We start from the raw sequence: 21,797 nt of genomic DNA, 5'->3' as shown, positions 1-21,797 counted from the left end.
CCACTGACATCTCACCACAGTGAGAAACCGAATCACTGCCTGTTTTTGTCCATAAGCTATCAGAAAGTTTTTAATGCACGGGGAATATTATTGGTTTTCATTTGCGCGTGGATACAAAACAAAGGCGAAAATCAGAAATGATTCACTAAAATTTACATTGGATCATTGGACGGGATCGGGTGTCGTGGTGCCATCTAGACTCGCATCATATTCCTTTGGCAGATTGCAGACTGATACGTGAACGCTTGATGGATGTTTCGCCGGAAGGTTGCATTTCAACGGCAGACATTAGTTGATATAGCAACTTTTTTCTAAATTGAAAACGTTTACCAGATCGTCTGCATAATGGTTAAAAAAATGTTTTATTTCATTTGGTAAAAGTATCATATTCGCTCACTGTGTTTTTACTTTCGTATTGTATTTGTTTGTCCAATACATTCAACATATCACAGTGGATTTTAGAAGACAAAAGCAGAGCTGATTCCTTATTCTCATTGTGGGTGGTAGTGGTGGTAATATTACTAACTTCGACACACACAAAAAGGGGGGGGGGATGGGACTTCGTGGTTAATACAAAATACAAACAAAGCCTGGAATTAACGAAATTGCAAATGAAACCTGGAATTAAATAAATACAATTGTTTTTGGTGAGATTCAACATTTAGGTTCCGTTATATTTAAAGCATCATACATTAAGGTCCCAATTGAATGACGGTTTAAACAAGCACGTCTGGTAGTCCACGAAATCTCATGCGCCTTCAGTATTACCTCAGACGGATTTATTATGAAGTCAGTGTCTTAATTCGTGTACCCCTTATCAGAACAACATATATTTTATCGATAATGCGAACATTATCCAGAGTTTGGTACTCTTAAACGTGTGGCGTCCCGATAGTGCGGCTCTAAAGAGTTTTTAAACGCCATTAACTCTCTTAGTTCCAGTTCGTCTTTCTAGTAACACAACATGTATTCACCATCGATGATAAGCTGCATTTGCGTACAATTTTAAATTTCTGTAGATGGCGCTAAAGTTATGCAAATCTAGCCAACCTGAATACATAATAAATTGGGTTTTATATAGACAAATAAAATAATGTTTGCAAAACATATTACTATATTTATTTTTCTTTCGTTTATATTATATGATCTATGGCACTAGTATGGACATTGAACGATTCCTTCGCAGTTGTGGTAGTTTTGAAGAGGGGCAGAGATAAGTTAGGGAGTGTTTCTTTAGGAAGACATTAGATTATATTTAATAGAGACGTACCTTATAACTCTCAGAAAATGACGTTCCTATATAACTGTTCGATTTATCGGTGTATATTTTACAAGTAGAATCGCTGTGTTTTGAGACGAATGCATTCAATGTGAACTGCTGATGATGTAGTTCTGAACTTCGAGTGATAACTGGATCACATGCAACACAATGTCTTTGATATTCAGTTTTTCTAGATGACGTAAACATACATTAAGCTTGGATGCAAAACTAATATAGTGACGAATACATAGCTTAACCTTACTAAAAAAAAATGATCCAAACATTTGTGAAGACGCATAGCAAAATGGCCCAAACGTGCATGTGGACTGCAAGAACAAACTTAAAGACTTGATAATGTTTCCTACCTTATATATTTTCAGCATGTTTTTTATGTTTTTTAATTTCATGGGGTTTGTTTTTTGTAATTATATCATTATATATGTTTTTTATATTATAGGTGTTGTCTATTGGTTTAAAGCGCTTAGAGCTTCTAAAGATTAGGCGCTATACAAAAGTCCTCATTATTATTATTATTATTATTATTATTATTATAAAAATGACCCAAACACTCATGAAGACGCATAGCAAAATAACCCAAAAATGTATGAAACGCATATCAAAATGCCCCCCCCCCCCCCCGTATGAAACGCATGTCAAAATGACCCAAACAAGAATGAAGACGCATCTCAAAACAGTAACAGTATCTCATTATAAATTGGACTTTGGGTTTTGAGATGCGGCCATTGAACTTTAATTCCTGTTTGCAAGGAAAGTGTGCTATTTTGTGTCTGTCGTACTTATTAGACTGAACCAGTAACCTACCTCATTTTAATACATTGGGGAAAAAATATAACTGTTATCATCACGGTCGATCTGGCCCCTCTCCTGTTTTATTATTTGTTTAAACTCATAGACTCCAGCTTTACTATTCGCAATAAGCTAGATAGCAGTTCGTCCATATTTATATTGCGAACGGTCAAAGGATCAGTAATAAGTACGTTAGGTTTGTTGTACTTAAGAATGGTATATCTGGAAAGCATCTTTAAAAGAATAGGAATGAGTAGCAATAACGAATTTTGTACCAGTCTATATTTTTTTTACATCCCAGCGATGTCCATGCCCTAAATCAATTTTATATTAGCCTTTATTATTCAGCGACTCCTATCAGATTAATAAGATCTAATTTTCGCCACTTGCTGGCCATTTTGTCCGCTTGAATGGTTACTCTGAAAACGTGTCTCACTGGCTACATCATGCGGTACAAAAGAAAAACCAAGAACCAGTTGGCATCGGCTAATCTATGACGGGTATTTCAATTCACCTCGACTAGTTACTTGACGATGGTCCATTTATCCGTGTACTCAACTGTAGTCAGTCACATAGTGTTTATATCGCACATTTGCTTACCCAAATCTTCGTGTCAGATTTTTATCAGAAGGTTCAAGCAGAAGGCAAGCTTTTGTTCTTGATGGACTCGCACATACCAAATTGCTTGACCCTGGTCCACCAGTCGAGTTGTCTCTTAGACTAGGGGATGGGTTGAAACGATTAGGTTTGAGCTGTATGAAATCGTAATAAAATACGCGTCAGTAGATTCTGTGAGTCTAAGGTTGACCTTGATTGACATGACTGTCATTTAATTGAAATAAATACGATGGTTTAAAAAGACAATAGCAGAGAAGGGATTTTTGTTGATCTAGTTGAAGTTAAGGGTTATAAAATTGTTCGTTTGTAGAGCTATGGAAATTCGTGTCCACTTCCGATCATATATCACGGACGATATTTATGTGACTCTGTAGTTGATAGATCTTGGCTATAAGCATCACCATAAAAACCAACAATGCATGCATTTCGAGTGTGACAAGGCTAAATTTAGGGCCTGAATTCTCGATTTCGAAATGCTCCAAGGACTCGAAAGCAAGATCTCGTTGTTGCGAGATTTTAAGGTCAGGGAAGAATCGTGGGTGGAATTTACTTCAGCGGCACTATGGAAACTTTATATTAGGTTTTGTAATAGCTTGTAATAATTTATGTGATTTCAGTTTCATTTTCGTACGTAATATCATGCAATTAGTATATATTTGCCGGGTTGTTCAGTCATTCTTTGTTTCTTTTTTAAAAAATCAGTCTACTGTACACTGTATTATTCCTCAGGTTTTCAATAAAATACTTTTTAACAGTCTGATTGTTATTGTATGCTCTCTAAACATGTAATCAAACTTGATGCGTGACCTTTTGAAATATTATTTTCTTCTTCAAATCAAAATATGCTCCGAAAATATTATGAGGAAAAGAAATCAGAAATATTTCCTTTCTGCTTATCATAGTCAAGATAACTGTCGTTAATGTTTGAAAAAGACTTCTTTATAAAGTATCGCACGTCGAGTGTGTGTGTGTGTGTGTGTGTGTGTGTGTGTGTTAAAAACAAAAGTACCCGAATCACGGATGTTATTACTGAACAAATAATCCTCTCTTACTATAAGTCTGAGAAAAGTTAATAAATTGAATTTATTGTCACATATTTTCATATAAAACACAGAAAAAGGAAAACGGTGATAATTTTCACTCTTTGTGGACATCTCAAGAAAACAGCCCTGTTACACATTAATTAATTTTTGTTGGATTCCCGACTCCCACTTGTTCTTGTATCCGGCGTTAGACAATTATATCTTGATTATAAAGGATTTACTTGAAATTTAGTATTGAAATATAATAATTCTAGCTGACTGGAGTAAGTCTAAGTGTATTGTCTAATTTGATTGTTACTGGTGAGCTACATACTAATCATATGATTCCTGGGATGAGTTCATTTTAAAGATTATCGATTGAGAAGGGGGAAAAAAATGGAGGAAAAGGTGGAAATTAAAATGGAGGAAACTTATACAGGCATTTGTAGAGGATATCTGAATCTATTTTAAGGATGAAATCGCACATCAGTTTTAATTAAAAGATGTTCGAAATCGTCCTGCACTCTCAGATAACTATTGGGGTAATTTTAGCACTATAGAAAAACAGTCCTCTTTCATATATCGCCAAATTACATTTTAAAAACGAATCATCGTGCCAATTAAGATAATATCTGTTTTATTTCTCAAGAAACCTCAATTTTTATCAAAACCTGAATTTAATGTTTCATTTTGTCAGTAATATAAATAATATTTGTTTGATATTGTTTCCCAATGTATGCATGCATTGCAATAAGCATGTACAAATAAAATGATTATCGGTAGTTGTTGCTAAAATGGTCAAAATAAAAATGCGCATGCTTGGAATTTGAGGCATGAACATTGAAAATGAGTCTGGTCTCTGTGTTGTAGCTCAGTAGCTAAAGATGTGTTTTCATTGACGTAGTACCTATCTACAGTTGGTAAATGATTCTAGCATTTTCGATCACAAATTTACGTTATGATTTTCTTGGGGCATAAAAAATCAATTTATGAAAAGAGGACACTAATGACAAATGGTTTCGAGGCTTCCAATCTTCTGACTTACTTCCGTCTTTCTTCTAATGTTACCGGTGATTGAGTCAGTTTATATCGATTCTTTCTTTTGCCCCCCCCCCAAAAAAAAATTGCTCGTTATCTTTGTTTTATGGTTTTCTTCTGTGGTAATTCAGAGGGCTGATGTACGTACTGCATCACCCTAGATCATACTATTTAAATGCAGATGGGGATGAAAACTCAAAGGCGTATTACATTAGTTAAAAATTATATACTCCTTGTTTGTCCTCAATGAACGCCGTGCGTACATGACAGATGATTTTGAGCCTTTGTCCTTTTACGCCAACTGAAAATACGGTATTAAGAGGAACAAAACTTCAGACACGTAACAGACATGAACAAGATGCGATCATATCGCCAATAATTTGCCTTCTAATTTACAACTGCGCTCCCCCTTGTTATTTTATATGTTATCTTTATCACCGACGACATAGTGTGGCATGACTTAAAAACACACCATGGGTAGATTCTCATACCGTTTGCCCTGGTTGGCATTCGTAAATCACCCTCAAATAGTTAACCTTTCTCCCTGAAACCAAACATTTGCTACAAACTTAAAATTAACTAACCCTCATGTCTCTCACAACGAAGTCAAAGGGTGCAGTGAATATAAACACCGTTGATAACAGGCCTGTCGTCGTAACAAAGGTTTAGGTTATGAATGTAACTTTACGCTACTATTGAGTAGGTATACGTAAATTACCTTTATAAATCCCGTTCCCTGCCATTATATACATAAAAAACATAGCCTATATTTGTTTTAAATCAAACCATTTTTACAGGAATACAGCTAGAAAGCGGGGGGGGGGAGTTAAATTTTTAAGTTGTATTAGACTATTTATGTAAATTTAAAAACGTTCATGCACTTTATTGGAAGTATATGGATAAACCTGATTACATTAAGACGAGCCTTCTAACGACAAATAGGATGGCAGTGAGTGGGGTGGAAACGACATCCAGGAGGAACTGCTGTGAGCAAAATGTGATGATTTTGCGGACCAAGGAGCCGTATTGTAAAACATAAAAGCCATATTGTAAAACATAAAAGCTGTATTTAAAATAACACAAGGAAACAAGACAAGGTCCTGTTGATGAAAAAAATAATCATGGAGAGAGTATGGGTGAGAAGAGCAAGACCGCAATTTATAAATATTGGCAATGTGGGGATTGAAGCAATTTCATTTTTCCTGCCTTTGACAAGTGTTAAAATAATATCTCCAGCACGACAAGGACGGCAAGTTGACCTTTAACAAGAAATTTTGCAAAGTTTGGCAGATTTTCTTTCCCATCGTTGATAGTGTGCTTAATCGAGGGCCTAATATGTATTTAAAAAAATAAAATGCTTCAAAATAGAACATTATTGAATTTTTTCTTCATTGTAACTTTTTCTTTTTTGTTTGCTGATTAAATCTGGTAACTGTAAGGAAAATTGCAATTGTATCACGTCTATGTAATACACAGTAATCAGCATGTAACAAATTATTATGCTCTATTTTATAAATGGGGGGGGGGGGCTACGGGTAGCAAGCATGATAAGAGAGAAACAGATAAAGTGACAGACTGATTAAGACAATATTTTTGGGAAATATCGACATTTTCGGATCAGAAGACGTCGTTTAGTCCATGTCCAATGCTCTTGTTACCTGTCCTGAAAAATAAGACTCATTTTACTCTCTTCCTATTATTTCATGCAAGTGACAAGTGTCCATCGCAAAATCAATATCTAAATATTTTCACCACTGACGTACGCTCCCAGGCGCGCGCATGTGTGTGAGATTCTTAGTATATGAAACATTAGCAACTTCGAGATTAATCCTTCGGATCATATACATAGTTGCCTCGCAGAGATGGCCGAGGTTATCTGAATATTCGCAGACAGATAGACTTAGAATTTTTATGAGATTGTTTTATTCGCAATTTTTCCCTCTATACTTGTCTATTATTTTCTAAACTTTCAAATAATTGTAATGCCTTGACCTTTTATCTTGTAGGAAAACACGTGTACTTATGTGTTCCCAAAGGTTCATAGCAATTTCTTTATCCTCACATATTTAGCATTATATTGCCAGTAAGGAGGTAGCATAGCGTTAAACCATATATATATATGACAAAGTGGAAGGCTTAACACGAACAGTCCATGAGTGGATGACATTTCCTTACAATGAGCTAAGTTTTATGCAGCCCGTGATCCTGACTGGCACGTTATCAGCTCTATTGTATTTTGATCAAATAATAACAATGTCACCTGGTATATGTTACAATATTTACTGGTTATCATTATAACATGTTTAGAAACACTATCCTCCCATTTATGTGGCCACCGAATAATAGTGCGTCGCAATTCTACGTTTTGTTAACATATTACAACCCTCTCAACCCTTTGAGTTCTAAGGGACATTTATAGGACATATTCCACATACAATATTAAAAGTAATTTCATTACGCAAAAGTAATACAAGGTAGCCTAAATGATGGGCAAAGCATGGGTTTGATGAGTATAGAAACCACTGTCAGAGTTTCGCACAATTAAAAAATATATGTGATTTGAAAGAAAGTTATCTTTTAAAATATCTAGCGTAACGAAAGTCGGTGATGTGGCATCTTTCGTCATCAGGGATTAATGACAAAATGTCAGACCTTGCTCTCACGGCGTCCTTTGAAAATATAGACGTGTCCGACAAGTCAATCAACCTTAAACAGAATTTAATTCTCTGAGTAACTAAAATCAGCATAATGATTCTCTGCTGATTATATATATATATATATATATATATATATATATATATATATATATATATATATATATATAGAGAGAGAGAGAGAGAGAGAGAGAGAGAGAGAGAGAGAGATAGCTAGTGTAAGTCGAGTCCAACTCCAAAAAAGCACGCACACACGCACACCTATATATATATATATATATATATATATATATATATATATATATATATATATATATAGATAGATAGATAGATAGATAGACTGCAACTGCAAAACAATACTGACCGTGCTCCGCCCTCTCATAATTCGCTGGAAGATCATGGTTTATGTTGTTTATTTGGCTGATTCTCCTAAAACAAATTGCAGAGACCCAGGAAATATATAGCAGGCTTGAGCTGAAATAAATCTGAAATATTATTTACATTTTCTTTTATTTGCAACTGTTGCTTTGGTAAATGTCAACGAATAAAGTTTGATGTATAGACAACATTTTTTTGTGAAAATGTTGTGGGAGTGACTTAGATTAAATATCCCCTTTGACCTCATCTTGTTCTCTTCTCCGGTAGTACTCCTTGGTGTGATCGGATTATCGACAGTTTTACGTGTGTCACCGAGGTTGTTGTTCTGAACACCGATATGAATTTACTGAAAGAGATTTCAAACACTTCCCAGTACCGAGATTAAAATTAAATGTTAGCGATATTTTCACTACAGTGTAAGTGCAGAATTATCTAATGATTTATTTATCAACTATCACCCCGTATTGTTATTGTAATTAAACTAGGGATACAACGATATGGCGGTGTATTGCGGTTTGCTGTTCTGGAATTACATACCACAACATGGTTTTCTGTGCCACGATTTTTTTCACGGTCTTGCTTTCGTGCAATAAATCTCAGTATACCGCACAATTTCTCCAATTTAATTCAAGAACCACATTTTCTTTCTCTCCTAAATACACGTTTAGCACGAGATTGCACGAGAATTCAAAACGAGACGCGCGTTACCATTACTGGGGCAAAGTTTTAATTGGGTTGGGGGTGGGGTGGCAAGCCAAGACCGGGATATTTTTCCAGTTATAAATAATAATGTTCCTGTTATAAATAATATTTTCAGAACTTCGTAAAGACACTAAATGAACAGTACTCGAGTTTGCATGTTCGTAAATATGCCATTTCCTCTAAAGCAATTTATTTTGTATCCAATGCCCGGAATGTACATACAACAAAGCATACAACATCTTCAGTTACTTCAAAGAATAAAAAGAGTGCAAAACATTTAAACAAACAGCGGCCGGCTCTGATTTTTCCGTGTGAAACACTTGGTCAGTCAGATCGAAGTCGTTCAGGTTACTTCCTTTTGTTGTCTACAGCTATCGATTAACGTCGACTCATTTTTCGAGCTAGTTAACATACCTAAATTTTAATTTTTGGAAATTTATTTATTTTAAAAAGTGGACTTGTACATTATTCCCAAAAGAACCGCCAAAATTGCAGAGTGAGAATTTTAAAACACAGACTAGAAATGGCTCAGAATTTTTATTTGGCTATAATTTGACTTTATTCAGGTGTTTGAAGACTTGTTTCATTTTTGTTTTAATTTGATATGTTCATTTGACTACCATTTAAAGACTTGCAAGGTAACATGACTCAGAGATGTTTAATTTTTCTGGTAGTAACTGTTATTGTGTTTATTTCTCTTTTCTTCTTCATTAAACGTTACTGTATTTTTTGCAATATGTATTGCAGTATGGGTGTGCTGCATAACAGTATGTCACACTACCGTTTAAAGCGTATCGTTAAACTATTACATCGTGTTATAAATACAGCGTAAGGTTTAAATTGATACTCATTGCAATATTGGAAACATTTTCTAAGATGTCCTCGACCTTCCGCTTGGAAAGGAGATAATCAAAGTTGTCTACGCAATGCAATTTTTTTTAGCTTTGGGCCACGCTCATCGCTTTGCTGCCTTGGGCCCCGCATATCCTAGGGCCGGGCCTGTACAGCAAAGCTGTGTCAAAAAGTCTGTACTCTTTCATATGCATGCCAGTAAAACTTAAGCTCACATTTATAGTACCAATTTAGTTACGAATGAGCAGAATTTTGACTGCTATTGTGCATGCGTGTGTGTGCGCGTGTTTTTTCTTTTTCTTTTACGAATGGCACTTACAAAACTTCATCTAACTCACGTAATTATGTCTGGTTCATTAATTGGAGGGATATCCAGACACAGACAAAGCCTGGTGTGTGTGTGTGTGTGTGTGTGTGTGTGTGTGTAGCAGTTCGATGATATGAGCGTGTTCTATTCAAAATCTTGAAAATACAAACCCTTTTGTCAGCTTTTGCATTATAAATGGCAGTTAGTTCAATCAAATTGGGGAAAATGAAAGGATTTTTAGTTCTTACTGATCATTTTTTTAAAAAATGTGATAATTAGAATATATCATTCATGAAAACCTACATTATATAAAAATACATTCACTGACAAAAAAAACCCAAACAAACAACAGTATAATAGTCTTTTGCTCTAAAGATATTTTTAAAAAAATGACTGTTGGAATTATACGTTCTGAAGCTGCTTACTATAAAAATGTATCCTATTTTCATAATTTTTAAAATTTTAATTTCAGAAGGAGGTTCACTTGAATGCATATGTACAACGGAGGAATGCATGCTTGAGAACCGTCCCACTTGTATAGCATTGCACTACTGTTACGTGCAGAGACATCATGGAGAGGTAACTCGAGGGTGCATCGATGAACGGACTCCATTGCTATGTGACAACAAGCCGCCTCTTATCCCACGTGACAAGAACTGGCCGGTTCTGGAATGCTGTAAAAATGATGACTTCTGTAATAGCAAGGATATTAAAGCGACATATGACACTAACACAGGTAAGACTTTGTACCATCTAGGTCGAGTGCAACTGCAAGCTTCAAGACCCAGATCTGCCGGCGCATATGCGCCGGCAGATCTGGGTCTGTACAGTTTGATAGGAACAATCATTTGAACATACAACATATGCCCCGGACTGCATTCGCATTATGCTATAGCAGATCAGTAAATTAGTTGTTTGCAGTTTTTACGCGATTTCTAAGCGGCCACATACGATAACGTTTAAGCATATGGAAGAAGAGAAGGGTCAACAGTATCGGTACCGTTGCAACGGTATCCAAATGTAATTGTAGCGGTACCCTGTTATTATTGCAATGCTATCCTTTGCTAATGCGACAGTATTTTTTTTCTTTTCTTTTGCCATTAAAGGATACAATTAACGGTTTTAACCGTATATGAACACTGGTGTCGTTCTCCCGATATTGCTGTTTGCTGCGACCGCTCCGGTGGACTAAGTGGTTAGAGCGTCCACCACGGATGCGGAAGGTCGCTGGTTCTAACCCCGGCTGAGTCATACCAAAGACTTATTAAAGAAAATTATACTAGCAGCTGCCTCGTTTGACGCTCAGCATTAAGAGGTTAGTGTTAGGACTGGTCGGCTTGGTGTCAGGATAATGTGACTGGGTGGGACATGATGCTACATGTGCCTCGATGCTTTACATCACTATAAACTGCCACACTGCAGACTTCGTAATGATATGACAGATTTTTTTTTTTTTTAAAGCTACGTTAAAATCCAAGTCACACACACATACACACTCACGCTTTTTGATGAAACTGTTTCTATATACCATTGCAACGGTATTCATAAACCATTGTTATTATGGGCGCCCTCAGGATTTTTCGCGGAGGGGGGGGGGGATTCAGTCAGTCACGGCCGGGAGAGCTAGTTTTGCAGTTCCGTGCGTAAGCAGTCTAAAACTAAAGCTAATATTTACTAAGCGTTTTGAACAGAATTTTGTGACTTATTTTCAGCTTCATTTGCATGAGTAAACTTGTCGATATATATATATACACACACACACACACACATATATATATATATATATATATATATATATATATATATATATATATATATATATATATATATATATTATGATTTCCAGGTGGGGACACGCGCCCCCTCCCCCGACCTTTGCTGCGGGTGCCTATGTTTGTAATAGTGCTTTTAAAAAATGTTTCAATGGTGTATGTTTAATTGTTGTATCAATGATTATTGCATGCATCAATAAAAATTACTTATGCAACAGTAAAACGGTATGTTACATAGTAGCCATGGTAATTCTACTGTTGTAGCTGTATTTTTTATATTGTTGGAACGCAACAATTACCGTTGCGACTATAAAATAATATCGCTGTAATTGTAAAAGGACATTGCAATACAACCCTTCCCGTACACCGTAGAAGCTATGCCACCTAGGCAATGTGGCTCAATATGTTCCTAAGATAATTGCTTATTGGTCGATACAATATTTTCAAAATCAAGAGTATTTCCATACAGTTTCAGAATCCTTTATCATCTCAACTTCATCTTACCAGCACCCCCCCCCCCATAAAATAGCTTCTATTTATGGTCGCAAATATTGCAAGAACAGTTTTGAATTATCATCATTTTTGCATGACAATGCTCTTCACGTACAAGATGTAATTGAAAAGTTCTGAATTTTTTAATAACATTTTAATTTATTTGAATCTGTCAGTAAATGTTATACTGATCGATAGACAAAATAACGATCCGTATGATGCTCGACAGTTGCAAATATATGCGTGTGACGTAAAATTGGCAAATGACAGTGACGTATAAATGTCAGAGAAGGAGTATAATTCTGCTACAGAGATAAGGGCATACTGCAAAATTTGGGTGCTCTTTGAGTATTCTATCTCTCCCTCTCTGATATTAATCAAGGTCGACTTAGATGAAATTTACGGATGTAATTCTCTATCACATCCTTACAATTTTAAGTGGATTTCTTCGTTTTAAAGATGGCCGCGAATCTATGGAATACGACCCATGTTCGAGAAGACATTTGTCTTCTGTTGGTGAGCAGGAGGTGACTGCTGTAAGGGGGAGGGGGTAATTGATGAAGATCATTGATACCCAGTGAGAAAGATTTACGGGCAGTAATTTTCAATATACAGAAGAAGAGTTTGAAGCACAAAAAAATGAATCCCGCATTTGTTGATGGATGATCCAAAACAGATTCGGGGTTAAAATGGCTAGACTAGCTACTCGTTAGATACAGAAAGAGTGACCAGATACGTTTGAATTAGATTGTCACATGTGATGAAACTTTGTCACATGTGATGAAACATGACTTTAATTTTGTTAAACCTGGCTCAGAAACAATTTATATCAGAGAAAACGAGCAGAGCCGACAAATCGCTTGCTATAGTCAGACTGTCAGATCATTTCTGATGCACACTATGTTTTCGATGCAAAAGCCCCGTCATCCAGGAACCTGTATTTGACTCTGCTAGTGCCAATCTAATTTTGTATGCCTGTTTGGACAAAAGTTGTGGAACAATACCGATCCACCCGACCGCTCACCGGTAACCGAGGTATCCATGTATCCATGACAACGCACTGGCGCATGAATTCGCCGACCTGACATAATACCTGAAGAAGAACAACATTCAGACTTAGGTACATCCTCCATACAGCCCTGGTTTAGCTTTAAATAAATTTTGGTTGAATCCCGTTTTCACAGATTCGCTGAGGGGCACACGATTTGGAAGCCACCATTTGTTTTCAAATACAGTTTTCCAGTGCAATAACAACATACCAAAGAGTGAATAAAAATGGCATATAATAATTAGATAATCAGATCTAGAGAGTGTATAGAGATGCATGGGAGTACTTGGAGGGGATTTAACGATTAATACAGAATTATTTTGTACAGTATACTAACATTCAGAACATCACTCCTCTACTACTGGATAAACTCAGATAATTTCCGAATGTCCGCGAAATAGTTCAGAAAAATATGTCAATTTGGTAGAAGAGTTTTGAGTCTAAGAAGCAAATTATAAGATGATCATTTCATCCGGATACGCTGAAAACTGGAAATAAAGATTGTAAACAAAGATTCACGTTCTTGTTCTGCTAGTAATTCTATGAGATGAATTAGAAAGGCCAGTCTTGTCAGTACGTCACCTTGACGCTAAGCTACAACTACGGAAATAACAATATTGCGACTTCCTCAATAGAAAACTAAGTGTTTTGCTTCAGAACAGACAGGTACATTAAACCGTAAAGAAAGCTGCGTTAATTTTTCTCTGTCATCAAGAGAAATCTATCCAATAAAGTACAAAGACTGTCATGTTGTACATGCGAACTTGCCCAAAGAGTACATGCTTTCTTGATGGGTTAGCTTATCTAGTATGATAAGATGTTGTATGCAGTAAATTTTTCTTTGCATACTGTTACGTTTAGGCTCTTAATAAACTCAACACGAAAAGAGTAAAGACAACAAGCTTTGTAAAATTTAACAAATAAGTTATTTCCCTAGAAAGACAAGGTAAAAATGAGAAAAAGAACTTACAATTTTACGAATCAAATTCAAAAATAATCCCAGAATAATCCAAGAAATAAAAATTAGAAGTCCTAGAAAGAAAAAGTCCTAAATGAATCTGAGTTGGAGTCCTGATAAAAAAAATCAAAGATGGAGGACGATGACGTATGCAGTTGTAAATGTTTTTGTCCACGAATTCTTTATGACCACTTAAATATTTTCCAGGGAAAAGAATTAATAATTCCATAAAATAGAATTTCAACTGAAACTGGTCACAACAAAACATCTTTAATGGTCAGTGGTTTATAGCCCAACTGACTAAATTCTCTATGGAAAATAATTGTACACTAATTTAAGACGCAAAACAGATTCCCGTATGAGGGTCACAAGATCATGTTTCTAGAACAACATAGAAGCTTTACATGCCTAACATCACGTACTCCGAGTATGGCCTCGATTTCACTTTATGAATCTCACTAAGAAAGAATAAAAATATAAAATAAAAAAGTTGTTCACTTCACTCTCACTGATTCTAAATCAAGGTCAGGAACTAGTTCAGCGTTAGATACAAAATTTCTATTATTATATGTTTACGAAAAAACATTAGGTCAAACTAATTTCTGGAAAATGTTAAATCCAGTAAATAAAATTACATTACAATAGCATGTAATGAAATGAATTTTTTTAAAAAAAACTAACAAACAAATAATTAAATTAAATCAAATATAAATTGAATCAAATATACATAACAATACGTATTTTCTTTCTGAAACAGTGGACACGGGGACTGATGCGCAAGCGCTGTATTGGGGTCATCAGTACGTAGTGACTCAACCCAGTCTTGTTTGTTTGTTTGTTTTCTACAAGGTTTGTAAGCTACCATGATGATGTTAGAATACTACTGTCTGTACTTTATTATTAGCAAAACGATGTGATTCAGATGCAGTTTTCTTTTTCGAAGAATGAGTAAATCCTTTGAATATGGAGAAAAAAGATCGCAAAACACTGCCTATTCCACAAGAAGTATTCATCTTTTAATGAGATGTATTCATTTTCTATTTTTTAAATTTATTTCAGACAAAACTACTGAAGCAAAGTCTCAGGCAGAACTTAACAATCCTTACGTGAAAGAATTGACAGGGAACGACAAGCCATGTCCGGACGCAGGCAACGCCAAACTTATTAACCCAATTTACATTGCTGTCCCCATCGCAGGAGTGTGTGTTCTTCTGGCTTTAATCATTTTTGCCATGTACCTTCTCAGGAGACGAACCGAATTCTATGGAAGCTATGATTATCACGAGCAATTAGCAAAACTGTCCAAGAAAGAAAACGAGGCAAAAAGGACAACCACATGCAGTGGCTGCAATGGCGCGCTAAATAGGTGTACAGATAGTGAACGTTCCTCGCAAGGAAGTGAGACAAAACTGTTTTTAAATGCATGAGGAGGATCTGTCTCAATACATTCATAATTGAATTCATTTGCACATTTATCACTGTGTTAAGAGTGGCATGAATGATCAGACCGTTTATTTATGGACATATTTAGGTTGCGGGAAATGAATGACTGGACGAAAGTGTGCTTGAACTGGTGTTGTTTCGTTCTAAACTCATGTATGTATATATTTTCATATTAATTACATAACCATGACGTAAGTTGAATGAATGAAATAATGATGGAAAATGAAATGAACGAATAATTTATGGAAGTAATGAATGAATTGAGAAGGGATCTAGAAAAACATGATGATGGCTAACTGCAGCTTATTTATCTTGCCAGTTGCACGGAAGAATTTGGCGAAGGGTGTGGATTTATGACAGTGTTCTCGGTAATAAAGAGAGCTCATTAATCAATCATCGATAAAACATAACAGTATCGATCTGGATTGATTATCGTATGACGTACACCATGCATGCATGGCACCTTGCAGTTACTGTTAAAACAATCATTAGCCAACCAGCGACGCTTTCAATTCATTCACGGCCGAACTGGAGTATTTGACAATTGATTGTTTTTTTTTTTTAAGCTCAGGGATTGTTTACTAATCTTGGTTTTCAGCACGAAATTTTTCTGTTCTTGTGGACACAAAAGTTGTCTCATTTTGCCAAGCTATTTGTGTTTGCTTACCCTTGATGACCTCTTGGAGGATTGAACATTACCATATTCCCAGATAACGGAAGTCACAAAGTTTCGCTCCAGTGGCGCCGTCTTTGTTTTTACTAAAACGTCAGTACATTTGGATAAGTTCGTTTAAGAAACATCGCTCACTGTACAACTGGGATGCATACAGGAACAATACACATACACATTCTGCACATAGATAAATGAGATATGTTTGTTGTGGTGAAGTGTACCGCCTTTAAATTCGGCAGAAATAGGAGCCATTCCTCTGTGCCGGTTGGGTTACTTTGTGATATGCCATGTTAGGGAAGTGGGAGGTCAATCGGCTATCAGATTAAACATTGTCAAAGGCATTTGATTACATGATTAATATAGGTGAAGAACAATGAAAAAGAATAGTTCTTGTGCACGTACTTTTTGATGTAAATTAAACATACAACTCAGTCTGACTACCGATAATTTCTTGGGTTTTATTTTACAATGTTTTCTACTGTGCAAAGTACATTTAAGTGAATTAATTTTTTTAAAAGAAGGGATAATCATTAATTTGCTGACTTTTTTATTTTATTGTTCAGTCTATCACGTTCCCTTTTGTAAAGCGGACAATGACTATTATTATGTATAATACATTAGTGGATACACTAATGTAATCGTTACAGCCTTTATTTTATTATTTACAACGACACTTTCGCCTGCAACATGAACGTGCTTTATTACTATAAGTGCGTAATTGAGAAAATGACAAAAGAAGACAAATGATAAATAAGAACATTTAACTTGTTGAACGGATAACAATATAAAATATATTCGAATGAATGGAAAAAGGATCTACACTATTAAGATGTATACTATGATAATACAGTCATGTTATCAAAATCAGTTGAGAAATATCTTTAGTAGTCACAGATTAGTCAAAATAATTAACACTGATCTACAGCAGAAAAGAAGAAGAAAAAAGGAAGAAAAAGCAGCGCATGTGTGTGTAATTTTTTCAGAGTCGGCACTTTTTTTTTACATTGATACAGCGTATGATCCGCTATCTAAGCAAAACTTTTAAAGTAAGCAAATCTCCGCGGAACACTTGGCTGGACCAATCGTGAGATAGAATTACGTAAGTCATCCCATGGTCTCCATCTTTAGGGTAAATGTAACATATTTTGAGTCTCTGAAAAGAATATAATCATAAAAATATAATTAAAATAATAGATAATTGCATAATCTGAACAAATAATAAAAATCAATGCTTAATGTTTCTAATAATTTATCTATTTCTGCAACATATTGAAAACATATAAGGGACATTAAAAGTTTAGGTTTCTGATTGGCTAGACCGTTTCTTGTCGCCAATACGCTTGCTTTGCGTCTTAGTTCTTGATTGACACTATTAGTTTCCGATCGAAGGAAAGGCAAGCACCTCGGTCATAAGGACCAAGCCTTTAGCAAGACATGATAATGTCAACTTCAGGTTCACATCACGGTCTGGAGTCGTCAACAAGGTTAACTTTAGTTAGTTGATTTCAGGGGGTATTATTGTACATGTTTTGCATATGCACGTGTCGCTAATAAATCAAAAGCTGTAAATATATTTTGAAACTGTGTTGATTCATAGCCCATATTTCGATGTACTATTGATTGTTGTAATATAATGTAAATAAAATGGGTATGGTAATTTGGAAGTTCGTAAGAACTTTAAGAATACACGCGCAGAGAGAGAGAGAGAAAGAGAGAGAGAGAGAGAGAGAACAATATATAAAGTTATATTTTTAAAGTATATCCAAGCCGCGCCTAGTCATTTTTCAAAGCGGTGGCAACATTTGCACGAAAACTTTTATAGAAAACAAAATAAAGAACCTCCGAAGTCTGCTTAACCCATTTCCTATATGTACATGAATCACTTTAAATGTACGCTAACTCCTGTGCACAATCGTTTTAATTGCAATGATTTGGTAATTAGTTCTTATTCATTTGTGTGCCCATTGTGATGGCATTACAAAGCATATAGTTTATACACCTCCGATAAAGGTTGCTGAATTTCAGTTATTGTTGTTTGTTCTTTCATTTGTGAGTATATTATTTCTCAGAAAATATTTTTGCATACAAATGATGAATGGTTTGCTAGATAAATAAATAAATAAATAAATACATTTTTCACGTTCACTTTCAGTCACTGGACCTTAACTTATTTATTGTCGTGCAGCCTGTTAGAAAAAGGTCATTTAAAAGTGTCTTTGTAAATCTTATTCCAGCATGTAGGGGCAGATAACTCAGATTCACTTATATATTGTTTACATCATTTAGCTACAGGTAATCAGAACGAATTGCTTTCAGATATGTGTTTCATGTGAATTTGGTACAAATGAATTTTTGCTGGTGTTAGTATTTAAAACGTGATACAACTTTAATGCTGCTGAACAAATGACGAATAAAACATGAGTACAATTTTAAACGTTCTTTGTAGTATTTTCTTTATCTGTCTGTCTGTGTGCGTGCGTAATCATGCATGTATGTATGTATGTATGTATGTATGTATGTATGTACGGTTGTATGTATGTATGGTTGTATGTACGGTTGTATGTATGTATGGTTGTATGAATGCAATTTTAAAACATACCTTCTCTTTACCGTTTCTGTTTCTGAGCACAGTACATATCACATCCATTGCAACAATCTCTCTGTCTGTATGTCTCTCTGTCTGTCTCTCTGTCTCTGTCTCTGTCTCTCTCTCTCTCTCTCTCTCTCTTTCTCTCTCGGGAATTGAATAAGCGTACTTTTGATGAAAGGAAATATTTTAGTCAGCATATCCTTTTGTTTGTATTATTGTTGGCAGTATTTGAAGCTATGTGTTTACATCCATCTCCTTCTCATGTACATATACAGGCATCTATCAATCCAGACTGCATAATTCAATTTGCTTTGTCGCCATATTAAGAACAAACGCAAAAGGCTAGAATATGTTAGGCAACTACAGGTAGCAAAACAATAGAGCGGCAAGATAGCACTGTAAACTTCCAAATGTCGCTATAGAACTGCGAAATAGCGCAGTAAACTGACAGAATAGCACTTTAAACTGACATAATGTCGTTACAGAGTTGCAAAATAGCGGTGTGAACTGACACACTGTGGCTATACAATTGCGAAATGGCGCTGTAAATTGACAATGCCGCTATAGAACTGCAAAATTGCGCCACAAAATACAAAATGAAAATAAAAAATAAAATAAAAAATTGGGTGTGATAATAATAATAATAGTAATAATAATAATAACAACAACAACAATAATAATAATATCCGTTACAATAGCTAATTTGACATTATAATAAATACAAATTCTAAATTGTGTCATTTTCCGGATTTGTATGTAAATTCGTCATGTGTTAGATCAACACTTTCTTCAAAGATTTCCCAAAAAAATTTTTGTGAAATTCCAAGATTAATATAGAATATGAAAATTGTTTGAGAAAAGTATAACATATGAAATATGAGATAACAAAGTGCTTTAACTACCGAATGCAGAGGACTCAGCCGTATGTATTCATTATCTGTTAGTCTCACAATTCGATTTGAATCAGATCTCTATAGTCCCACGTGGGATTGTGGAGATTTTTTTTTTAATGAGGGACTGTGGAGATCAGATTTCAATCAGATTGTCCCTCCCACACGCAAGATTGGAAGTGTCTTGCTAAAAGACAAAAGTGGTACATAATGCTCGCCAAAAATAAGAAAAAAGTAAAGAGAATAAAATCGTGAAAAAGAATTGTAGGAAAAACTGAGAAAATAAAAATAATTTCAAAGATCAGCACGCAGTCTTATACTGTGTGCCGTAATATTGCTTTTCTTCCCCACACTTTTTTGTCAATCGAAATATTTTCTCAAGCTGTGTCATATATATTAGGCATGAGATTTTGTGGAAAAATAATTCCCACAACAAAATGCCACCACAACATTTATATAAATTGGTTTACGTTCAGTTTATAACACCATATATCAATCCAATAACATTACTCTCTGCACAGCATTTCTATTCAAAACAAACTATTTCATGATTTCTAAACGACAATGCGTTTATGGCACACCAGGGAACTTAAGTTATCAGTCAGTTTGACATTATAAACTCATGGTTTACATCCTACGTAAGAACTAGAGGTGCGTGGTATTAACGGTATACCGATTTACTGCGATATTTGTTTCCAGTGATACGTATCAGGGTATATTTTTTTTATTATAACTGTTCCGGTACTTCGGTAGTTTCCGTCAGTAGGGAATGTATGGAAATTACCGCGTAAACTTGTTACGAATGTAATGATGTTAAAAAATGCATGTTTTCATTTTTCATGACAGCATAATTGCAAAAATTATTTTTTGTGACAAAATATATGTATTTGTCACAAATTATTTTCGAATATTACAAATAGAATTCTATTTATGTATTTGTAATTATATGTTTGACATATGGCATGTATGATAACAAGGCAGCAGAATGGAATGTAATGAAATATATTCGGATCACATGCAACTTTTGGAAGAAAAAAAATTGGAACTTAAAGTTATTTACTTGTGTATGTTAATGTGTTAAGCACATGTATTCCTTTGTAAGACCGCGACACAGCAAATGATTTTCAGGAGAACGCTTGTTTTCTGTTGGAAATGTACGTAGTTTCTCGCGTCCACCAAACAGTTTCTCTTTTCATGAGTCAGCGTGTTTTATGTTTATCGACCTTCACTATAATTATCTTGCCCGGATGTTAGCATCCCACTCAACGTTTCCCTGCCTATCATATCAATAGTGTAGCAATGTCAACTGTAGGCTATGTCAACACTTATTATTATTATCAATGAGATCTCTAATGTCAGCACAATATTTGAACAAAGTGTCCGTCAGCTATAGTGTAAGCGTATTCATCCCCCTTTAGTTACATTTTTCAGATGACAACTTACAGAGCAGTTAACATACGTATAGCAAATTCGTCTATTGTAAGGTACTGGCCATTTATTTTCGGAGGGGGTTCTCTTTGATTTTTGCTATGAATCAGAGCAAAATATGACCCCCAGCTATTCGAGAGCCGGAAATTTAAAAAAAAAATCACGTGCTCCATGCACCAGAAAATGAAATGGTTGGTCCCTAATATAACTGCGGTATACCGTGGTACGTGTCACCGTATGTTCAGAAATACCGCAGTATGCCGCAGTTTTTTTCTCCTTAAGTCAGTGTTTAATAAGATTCATTAAGCCACTAAGCTTAACGATGGTTCATACTGAATGTACGGCTGTAGCAAAGCAAAGACCGTTCATGCATAATGTGTACTCAATTTTCAAGCTTAATGACTTCATGAATTTTTTAAATAAGAAAATACATTTTTTTTAATTACAAACAGTTATACAAGTAACACAGAACCTCAAGAAGTATATAGCAGAACCATGTTTGAACCATTGTTTACAAATATTGTCAAGGAACACAGGAAAGACTGGTAAATACGTAAATACTTAAGTACATGTATCATACAGTTTTCTGTATCACATGATGTGGTAGTAAATTTTTTAAATATTTATTACAATGACTCAAAATTTTTTGTACGTAACGCAAAGGAGATCCATACTGTTTGCCAATACTACTCGAATTCAGTTTTTTGGTCCTTTATCTTTTTATATACATTTTAAAGCATTTTAATATATTTACCTTTCGTCTTTGACATTTTATTAGCGCATTTCCTTTTCTTAATATGTACTTCCCTACCTACCTCCCTGCATACATACATACATACCCACCCACCCACCCACCTACCCACC

General features: G+C 35.1%; 1 protein-coding gene across 1 annotated transcript in view; it reads left to right on the top strand.

The window, feature by feature from the left end:
- LOC149779564 (uncharacterized) overlaps nucleotides 1-18,459 on the top strand; it is a 54,182-nt gene extending 35,723 nt beyond the window's left edge. Inside the window, exons 2-3 of the mRNA XM_089940288.1 lie at nucleotides 10,112-10,375; nucleotides 14,969-18,459. Of these exons, the coding sequence (XP_089796414.1) occupies nucleotides 10,112-10,375; nucleotides 14,969-15,336 (632 nt within the window). The 3' untranslated portion in view covers nucleotides 15,337-18,459. The remainder of the gene's footprint in view (nucleotides 1-10,111; nucleotides 10,376-14,968) is intronic.
- Nucleotides 18,460-21,797: the final 3,338 nt, after the last annotated feature.

The sequence above is a fragment of the Sinohyriopsis cumingii genome, chromosome 17 (assembly GCF_028554795.1).
Source record: "Sinohyriopsis cumingii isolate HCF-2022 chromosome 17, ASM2855479v2, whole genome shotgun sequence".
NCBI classification, from domain to species: Eukaryota; Metazoa; Mollusca; class Bivalvia; order Unionida; family Unionidae; genus Sinohyriopsis; species Sinohyriopsis cumingii.
Note: the sequence above shows the minus strand (reverse complement) of the source record. Positions and strands in the feature narration are given on the sequence as shown.